This window comes from Austrofundulus limnaeus, unplaced genomic scaffold (genome assembly GCF_001266775.1).
Source record: "Austrofundulus limnaeus strain Quisiro unplaced genomic scaffold, Austrofundulus_limnaeus-1.0 Scaffold59, whole genome shotgun sequence".
In the NCBI taxonomy this organism is placed as follows: domain Eukaryota; kingdom Metazoa; phylum Chordata; class Actinopteri; order Cyprinodontiformes; family Rivulidae; genus Austrofundulus; species Austrofundulus limnaeus.
The window spans coordinates 1,149,341-1,159,317 of NW_013952461.1; the positions used below are offsets into that span (position 1 = coordinate 1,149,341).

Sequence of the window (9,977 nt, forward strand, 5' to 3'; positions counted from 1 at the left end):
TGTGTGTGTGTGTGTACATACTGTATAATTCTACACCCTCATCAGCTTAACAAAATTTTTTTTAATTAACCCCTCAAACATCAACTTCATATTTTTTCAACTATTTAACTTTTATCGTTTTACCAAATAAATTAATCGAGTCAGCATTTTTATCATCTTTATAAATCTTTATTTATTTGCAGTTACAGGATTAATGGAACRAGCTATAGGCAATGCATTGCCACAGGATGGTTTGGATCAGGACAGTGTGACAGTAAGTATCTCAGGTTTTGTTTTTGCCAAACTCATGTAAAAATTTTGTTTTCATTCTACTAAAAAATTGTGTTTTTATGCTCTTTTGCATCTCTGACGAGGCACTGTTAAAACATAGCAGCATTATCTGATTTATTTTTTTCCAAAAATGTAAAGTATTTGTAATTTTTTTTCTCTCTCTCTCCCTCACTTCATTGATATTAGTTGTTACATGTAACAAACCTCTTCAAGTGGCCAATGGCAGAAGCTCCTGGATTTCTGAGAAAAACCCAGAATACAAACAATTTGTTAACTACAGCTGTGCCGATGGATACACCCTCCGTGGCAACGCCAGCATCACGTGCAGCAAAACTGGTCAATATGATTCTCCACCTCCTGAATGCCAAGGTACCTTTTTCCTGAAGGCTCATCAGCTAATGTTGACAAAACCTAATGTGTCGTTCTGCCACAAGTTTATTGTGTGTGTGCGTATTTTCTGTAAATACTGTGGATGTATTCGGATAGCTCAACCTTTCATTTCACTGCTTTGTGTTCCATCTTACGAGAAAAACTAACTTCATCAGCATTTTTTTTCTCAGTTCTTTATAAAATAGTTTGTTTTCATGGAAAGACCGTTTCTAGTTTGTTGGTCAGTACTTTYAGTTACACAACAGTGGTAATGACACTAAATGGAATTATGACATCATTACTTTAAGTCAAATGGGAAATATTAGCTTAAACTGTGTCATTCAGTAAAAACCTGTTTTTGTTTTGTTCACCTGCWGTGAACAGTAGTTAGTACAGGACTGTTCAACTGGCGGCCCGCGAGCCACATCTGGGCCGCGAGTGACTTCCGTCCGGCCCACCAATTTTTTGTATTTTCTTTTTTTTTCTCTTAGCTTATTTTAATATAAAAATTAGGGATGCATGGTATATCAGCATTAACATCAGTATCTGCCGATATTGGCCATTTTTTAGAATTTTGTTATCGGACCGATGTGTAAAACTGGGCCGATATTAACGTCCGAAATTGATTTCCCATTTTTTTACTTTAGTTTCTGTTTTGAAAGGCGAAATGTTTGGTCAAGTGGTATTTGTTTGATCGTGATAGTGATATTGACGCTGCGCAACCAGGAATAACTGAAGTAGAGCCATGTCAGAGGTCTGGTCATTTATTAACTGTAGGGTTGAGCGATATCGGCAAAAAAAATTTAATCACGATTAATTGTGGTTTTTAACCGAGAACGATTAATTTGACAATTAATCCCCTGGAGTCCCTGGACACCCTTATGTCCTGGTCACATGACCAATTTAGTGGGAAAGATTTGCTCTTCGTAAAAGTCTGTTCCAAATTGTCAAAATTACAGACTTTGCGCTACACATCAAATTTTTAAATTGTGTTGATAGATAAATTAATTACGGATTTTTTTTATGTTTGTCATATTTGAAGTGGAGAGTAGCACCGAGCAAACCGACCGGGGATATGTCCAGTCAATCTGCCTGGTGGCATTAATCGTATTAATTGTCAAGTGTCAAAAAATAATAAATTAATGCTTTTCTGACTATTAATTGCACACGATACGATTATGCCCAACCCTAATTAACGGTATCGAAAAAAGACACGTGTGTTTGTGCATATATGTCTATAAATAATTGGTGTGTTTGTGTAATACAGGTAAATATCGGTTATCGGCCATAACAGCAATAATTATATCGGATATCGATATTGGCTGAAATTTTCATATCATTGCATCCCTAATAAAAATAGATTTCAAGTCATTTGTAGATTTAAAATTTATGTTTCAATGCAACAAAATAAATTTAAAAAGCATTTAATGTGGGCTTTAAGTAACCCCGGCCCCCGGAGGGATTTAGTTGAGTAGCCCTGGTTTAGTATTTAGTTATGAGTAGAAATGAACTATTTAGTATACTAACCCTGTGTGTTCATAAAAACACATTTTACAGTGAAAACATTAATACAAACCTGAGTGTGATGTGACTCTGCTGCAGTTTGATGTAGTTTTAAAGGTTTAATAAGATCATAAGCAATCTTTAATGAAACTAAAGTATTTTAAAACACGTTATTGTTGTTGTTGAAGACGGTGTATATAGAGCGCAGCAGGCCTTGGCTCCACCAGAGATACTTGCCCCCTAAAAAAAACACAGTTTCTGTGTTTTAGCCCCAACTGATTACATCTGGGCTAACCCTGTGGTTTGTATCACCCACTCCACCCTTGACCACCTAAAAGTGTGTTGACTCAGTCGCCTTCGCCTTAAAGCAGCAGTTAAAATGATCACTCACTACCGCAATGTCTGAGCACGGAATATCAACAAGAGATTAAAAAAATAAATAAATGGAGAATTTTAATGAGAAATAAATGAGGGAGCAAATGCATGATGCATGACAGTCGTCAGCACGGCACATTCTGCATGTCAGGTTTACTGCATGCCCCACCTCCAGTTCCATTAAACACTAATGAACCGTATCCATTTTGAGCTCAGATAAATGTAGCAGTGTCCTCATTCATAGGTGTGACAACAGAAGATAGAGTTACAACAAAAATGGTAACTTCAGCTCCTCCATCATCAGAACCAGGTATTTATTAGCAACCAAAAACACAAGACAAGAAAAAAAAACAGAAGTCTTGAAAAGTCTTGTATTTTTTCTCTCTCTCTCTCACTACAAACACTCTTAATTTCCCATGTGCATGACGACAATGGTTGTGTTTCGTATCACAGAAACACTTCCTGCTAGGACTTCGTCCATCACAACTACAACTCACAGAGCCACAACGTTCACAGCCAGAACGTCTGCAGCCGTCTCCGCATCGGAACGAGGTACAGATCCACGTTCACCCGGAGCCTTTGGCTACAGCGTGCTGCGGCGCCGCCATCACATATGCATGCTGCATGCGGGTCACACTTCAAATACACAACATCAGCGTTCTGAGTGAGACATTAAAAAGTGATCGCTTTGTTCGAAAGGGAGCGGAAAGTTCCCGACAGCTGAGGATAAAACAGCTTCAGTAGCATCCAGTTTACCGTCTTCATTCAGCGGTGTCCAGACTTTTTCTGTTTGACACTAAAGCTGTGCGAAGAAGTGTGGGTGCAGAGGGTGCTACAGCACCGCCAGAGGACATAATGCCTGCCTTAAGTGCTCAAAGGCTTTGTAAATACAAAGAAAATAAATCAATGATAAAAATAAATGAATAAAAAGAGCTGGTGGGTCAGGCAGAATTCTGAGAAAAAATCTCGAAAAATTCTGCAACATTTGTGTGTTTTTTTTTTTTTTAGCCAATTTAAGTTGTATTGCCACAACCGTACAGGGGAACAAAAGCAGGAAACCAATAGTGTGAACGCTGACTCAGCGTTCACACAGGGATGGAGCTGTTGTGGACATCCCAGCAATAAACACGACTTCTGTACTAAAANCGTTCACACAGGGATGGAGCTGTTGTGGACATCCCAGCAATAAACACGACTTCTGTACTAAAATATTATTTACAGAGTAAAATGTAATTCTCTAACATCCATTAATTTTTTTTCTTCAGCATTCAGCTGAAACTATAATGATACATCGCTTATTTTGGCATATTAGTCTCTTAATTTAATGATTAATCATATAGTTACCCCTTTAACAAATAATAACTAATAGATTAGAACTAATAGATTATAACTAATAGATTAGAACTAATAGATTAGAACTAATAGATTAGAACTAATAGATTACCGTTTGATTTAGTTGTTAACTGTATTTTTGTTTCTGAGTCACAGGAAATCAAAAACAAACACAGACTTAACACATCCTACCACAATCCAAAAAACAMGACTGTTTTGTTTTGTTAAGTTTTGATGTTTTTGTCTTGACTTCCTGTCCTATGCTAATGTCCTTTAGCTTCATATGAAAGGGTTTGAAGCAGTATTTTTCTGAAGTATTTTTTACAGCTGTAAAAACAGCACTAAGCTCACCTCTCAGATTGCTGTTTTCAGTTTTAATATTTGACATTTTACTTACAAACATATGTATCAAGAACAATTTGAAATATTCTGTGTCCAGAACAGTCTTTTTTTTTAAATGTTGTGTTGATGATGAGGACTCAGTCATGTATTTTATCATAATTGAATTTGTTTGGTGACTAATGATAATGTTTTATCTTTGCAGAGGGGGAATATGAAGCTGTAAACCCCAGCAAAAATACTGGTGAGTMACTGTTCCAGGTTGGCTGCAGTTAATGTTGGTCGTGAGATTTCTGACTGTGTTTTATTCTCATTTTTCAGCTCTTATACTTGCTGTGACATTTGTTTCATTAGGTAATATATGATCTTTCTTTTTAGAGTTTCTATAAATCACTTCTATGGTTGAAACACAACGTATGTAAATGATATTTTATCTTTATTTTAGTTGCAGTTCTTGGAGTAGTTTTGTTCTTTTTATGCAAGTGTCAACAGAAGAGGAAAGGGTAAGAGACTAAATGACTTTCTGCACTCATACAGGATATGATCCTGCTGTTTATCCTGCTGCTGTGCTCAGAGCATGAGTGCACATTCCACTTATTTGCATGTTGTTGTTTTCAGACGTTCGTCTYCATTCCTGGCAATAAATCTTGCACTGAAGCAAACTTCACTTTCAGATTAACCACTGAATTTTTTTTTAGAAAACGTTTTCTGGTCAAACAAATCTTTAAATAAAGTAATAATATTAAAAGTGGGAAGAAAAAAAGCAAGTAACATGTTGGTAATTTCTGAAGTTCCCATTTTAGTATTTTATTTGGGCAAGTTAAAGAATGGAATTATTATTTAATAAAACCATTCTGGTTCAGACATAGACCAAATTTAAATATAAATATCTCCATTACTGTATTAATTCAATGTGCAAGCTTTACATACAGCAGGTAAAATAAGTATTGAACACGTCACCATTTTTCTCAGTAAATATATTACTAGAGGTGCTAATGACATGAAATTTTCACCAGATGTTGGTAACAACCCAAGTGATCCATACATACAAAGAAATCAAACCATAAATGTCCAGAAATGAAGTTATTTGTAATAATGTGGAATGGCACAGGGAAAAAGTATTGAACACACTTACTGAAATTTATCTAATACTTTGTACAAAAGCCTTTGTTGTCAATGACAGCTTCAAGAYRCCTCCTGTATGGAGAAACTAGTGGCATGCATTGCTCAGGTGTGATTTTGGCCCATTCTTCCACACAAACAGTCTTCAAATCTTGAAGGTTTCGAGGACCTCTTCTATGAACTCTGATCTTTAGTTCTTTCCATAGATTTTCTGTTGGATTCAGGTCAGGTGATTGGCTGGGCCATTCCAGCAGCTTTAGTTTCTTTCTCTGAAACCAGCTGAGAGTTTCCTTGACTTTGTGTTTGGGCTCATTGTCTTGCTGAAATGTCCAGCCACGTTTCATCTTCATCATCCTGGTAGATGGAAGCAGATTTTTATCAAGAATGTCTCTGTACATTTTTCCATTCATCCTTCCTTCAATTATTTGAAGTTTGCCAGTACCATATGCTGAAAAACAGCCCCACACCATGATGTTCCCACCTCCAAACTTCACTGTTGGTATGGTGTTTTTGGGCTGATGTGCAGTGCCATTTGACCTCCAGACATGATGTGGATTCTGGCATCCAAACAGTTCAATGTTGGTCTCATCTGACCAGACTATATTCTCCCAGTATTACACAGGCTTGTTTAAATGTTGTGCAGCAAACTTTAAAGGAGCTTCAACATGCTGTTTCTTCAGCAGTGGAGTCTTGCGTGGTGAGCGTGCATACAGGCCATGGTGGTTCAGTGCATTACTTATTGTTTTCTTTGAAACAAACGTACCTGCTAATTCCAGGTCTTTCTGAAGCTCTCCACAAGTGATCCTTGGCTCTTGGACAACTCTTCTGATAATTCTTTTCACTCCTCTGTCAGAAATCTTGTGAGGAGCACCTGGTCGTGGTCGGTTTATGGTGAAATGATGTTCTTTCCACTTCTGAATTATGGCCCCAACAGTGCTCACTGGAACCTTCAGAAGTTTAGACATTCTTCTGTAACCGATGCCATCATTATRCTTTGCAACAATAAGGTTGTGAAGGTCTTGAGAGAGCTCTTTACTTTTACTCATCATCAGATGGTTCTTGTGTGATACCTGGCCATCATTTGGGACTGAACCAGCTGATATTAACTTGCACTGACAAGGGGCAGGCTTGCTTTCTAATTACTGAGAGAGTTCAGCTGGTGTCTTGGCTTTCCATGCCTTTTTACACCTCCCTTTCTTCATGTGTTCAATACTTTTTCCCTGTGCCATTCCACATTATTATAAATAACTTTATTTCTGGACATTTATGGTTTGATTTCTTTGTATGTATGGATCACTTGGGTTGTTACCAACATCTGGTGAAAATTTCATGTCATTAGCACCTCTAGTAATATATTTACTGAGAAAAATGTTGGTGTTCAATACTTATTTTACCCGCTGTATTGCTTAATTACAAAGATTAAACACTAAAAAGCCTGAAWTTTACTGACTGATGCCAAACTTTCTGATATGCTCATTGAAAATGCACTAAACACTGTTTGGTAAACTGCTAAACTTTTAACAATAAATTAACAAAATTCAGTAATTCTCCAACAAATTCCTCATTTCATGACACCATAGCTCGTATGACACCAGAGAAGACCTGAAGCCGGAGTTATTACAGTTCCAAAACCTTTAGATTGCCTTCCTCGTTCAGGTATCCAATTATTTCACCATTTGTTACCAAAAATCATAAAAAATACCCCATAAACATGTTTCAACATTTTTGTAGAACTGTTAATTTGATTTCTTGTACTGAAACCAACGTTTAAAAAAATGCTGTTGATTTTCATTTGCAAATAAAACTCAAACTAAAACATTTTCATRTAATTTCTTGTCCCAACCAGCTTTGCAGTTGGAGCTGCGCCGGCCTGATGAAGCTTCCGTCACCAAAGAAGAAGAACAAAGTGCCTTTCCAGTCCACGGTGGAAACAAGAAACTCACCTTTTATAAACTTTATATTTGCACTTTGAATCGATCACGCCCAAACCTGCTGAATAATATAATTTAATTTAAGAAGACATGTCAAAGTGGAATAATCAAAAAGCACTTTTTTTTGTATTTGTTTCTATTGAGTCACTGAGAGAAATGTGTTATTTTTTTATTACCCATGCAGTATTTATGTCCTAAACTTATCTAACTTTATTGAAATTGTTATAAATAATTCAAATTGTATTTTTTAAGTGTTTTAGTTTATATGTTTCAATGTCTTTTGGTTTTCATGATGACTGCAGTTTTTATCAGAGTAGAGGCATAAAAGAAGTTATTCACGAAGCACACAATGTGCTTGTTTCAGTTTGCAGGCTGGTGGCTGGGAAAGATACAATCTGATGGTCGCCTCCTGACTCTCTGTTCATGATTGTCTATTGTCCTGACCTTCTTTGAGTAACTCTGCAAAACAATTGGAAGCCTTTCATCTGAAAAGAATCCAGCAGCTTTGCTTATCTTTTAATGAAACAACCCATTTCTGTAAAGAATGTGAGGGAATTCTAAAAAGGCAGGGAGAAAAACTGTTTTCAAACTATAAAGAAAACCACTTTTGTATTGTAGAAACGTGTGTGCGTCTACGAAACATTCATGTAAAATGTAAAAATCAAACAAAACCTTTTTTTAAATTAAAATTTTTATATTGAGAAATGATAGAGTTGTAGCCTTTTTGGTCACTAAAGCTCATCCAGAGAAGAGAGGTTTCTGATAACAGACAGGCAAGTAGGGCAGACCGGGGACAGTTGCAACACTTTTTGCGTTTGACTCTGTTACTCAGAGACGGTTTGAATTAGACAAATCAAATTTTAATGTAATAAACTTACATCTGTAAACTTACATTTGTCTGTTAATAGTCAAAACCATTTATATGAATAAACATTCTKCACAATTTGCATTTGAAAATGAAAAGTCAGATATTGCAATTGACCCCAGGTCCAACGACAGTTGCAAAATTTTCTGGGGGTGTTTACAACATATTATTAATACAATATATTTCACTATAAATAAAAGTTTTATTATTTTTATATTTATATTATTGCTAACTTAATAAAAACTGTAAGTTATAATGATATTACAGTGTTATTTATTTATTCTTTTTGATCAAATGACGAACATAGATTTGCCTTGATGAGTAAACCTTACATTCAGATGTCAAAGAATAAAATCATATAAAATACAGTTGGCTTTTAGAGACAAGGATAACAGAACAATTTGTGAGGCAATTAACTTTTGTTTTATCTATTGTCACTGTACGCCTACATTATGCAACATTTACATTGAAAGAAACAGATTTTAAAACCATTGCTGAAAACAACAACTGCAGAAAATACATCTTAAACACTTTTATGTTTTAAACTATATACGTAATTGTCATGAATACCCAATACTCTTTTAAGTGTAAACTTAATTTCAACATCTTAATATCATCTGTATGTGCTCTGTTTTTATATGGATTTATCGTATGGGGACAGTTGCAACAGCTGTTGCAACTGTCCCCCTTCCTGTCAACTATGATAAAACCTCACGTGTTAGCTAAATAAACTGATCTTGATACATGTTAACTATATTAGTTAAAAGTCAACATATCACGAGTTTAAACCAAATAAGTTTGAGCTGGATCACCAAAACAGTGACAACAGTATAAAAAAAATAAAGCTGGGCAAAATAAATACTTTGGTTCCTCAAAAACTGTTTTTTTTTTTTTTTCAAATAAATCCTGGAGCACTTTTTGAATCTGTTTACTTTTTCTTTGCAAGGTGGGGCATCTAACTGAGCATGTACAGTGTGAGTGTCATCACTCTAGCTTGTTTCTGTTTGGAGAAAAAAATGATGTGTTGCTACTGTCCCCGGTCTCCCCTACATTATTGCTTTTATGCAGCATATAAAAACCTGAATGATTGCGTTTGCTGTCCACACAGAACAGGATCAAATCTTTATCCTGTGGAGGGTGTGGGCCTGATCAGAGTAAAACCCTGCAGCAGAATGTGTTGACACTGCTTCATTGTACCCTGAACTCCTCTCATGACAGAGGTTAATTTGCTATTTCAGAGTTTTCTTTAGTGTGGRCTTTTTATAAACGTTCTCATTTGGAGCTTCCCTTTTTTTATTTATTTATTTTTTTTGTAAAGCTAAAGACGATGCTTTAATTGTGTAAAAGCATGGAAACCAACAGGATGTGCAATCACTGGCTATTTATCTTAGTTCTAGAGATGGACAGTTAATTATCAGATCCGTTGCTGTTTTTCTCCAAAGCCATGACTACAGCGGATAGAAGTCATCAAACATCCTTCATTCTCAGCCTTCTCCTCTAATGATGGAGCTCACTGGACTCATTAGAGCTGAAGCAGTATGGATCCAATTCTGTAGGCACTGATTTACATTAGAAAAAATGTGTTGTTATTTTCAAATGGCCAACGTGAGATTATCAGCATTGGTTCTAAAATTCTCTCTTTCTTTTTTTTTTTTTACTATTTACATGCAGGAAAAAAGGGAAAACAAATTGATGTTGAAAATAAATCATGAAGAATCAGCTCAGACTGTGGGAAAAATGGTTTAAATTACATGGATGCTTTCGTTCAAACCACATTAGATTCCATTGTTTCACTCAGCGGCCTGTTATGATTGTGATGCCTTTCCTACAATTTGATGAAGGCTATATTTCATATGTTCTGTTTTTTTTTT

The 9,977-nt window shown here is 35.8% G+C and overlaps 1 protein-coding gene across 4 annotated transcripts in view; it reads left to right on the forward strand.

The window, feature by feature from the left end:
* im:7151449 (complement decay-accelerating factor) overlaps positions 1-7,949 on the forward strand; it is a 12,116-nt gene extending 4,167 nt beyond the window's left edge. Inside the window, exons 4-12 of one of the 4 annotated variants that reach the window (XM_014009561.1) lie at positions 183-253; positions 457-639; positions 2,762-2,827; positions 2,971-3,069; positions 4,394-4,432; positions 4,510-4,542; positions 4,634-4,691; positions 6,891-6,966; positions 7,157-7,949. In XM_014009561.1, the coding sequence (XP_013865015.1) occupies positions 183-253; positions 457-639; positions 2,762-2,827; positions 2,971-3,069; positions 4,394-4,432; positions 4,510-4,542; positions 4,634-4,691; positions 6,891-6,948 (607 nt within the window). In that variant the 3' untranslated portion in view covers positions 6,949-6,966; positions 7,157-7,949. The remainder of the gene's footprint in view (positions 1-182; positions 254-456; positions 640-2,761; positions 2,828-2,970; positions 3,070-4,393; positions 4,433-4,509; positions 4,543-4,633; positions 4,692-6,890; positions 6,967-7,156) is intronic. The other 3 variants (XM_014009562.1, XM_014009563.1, XM_014009564.1) reach the window with 3 other exon arrangements.
* The last annotated feature ends 2,028 nt before the right edge of the window (positions 7,950-9,977 follow it).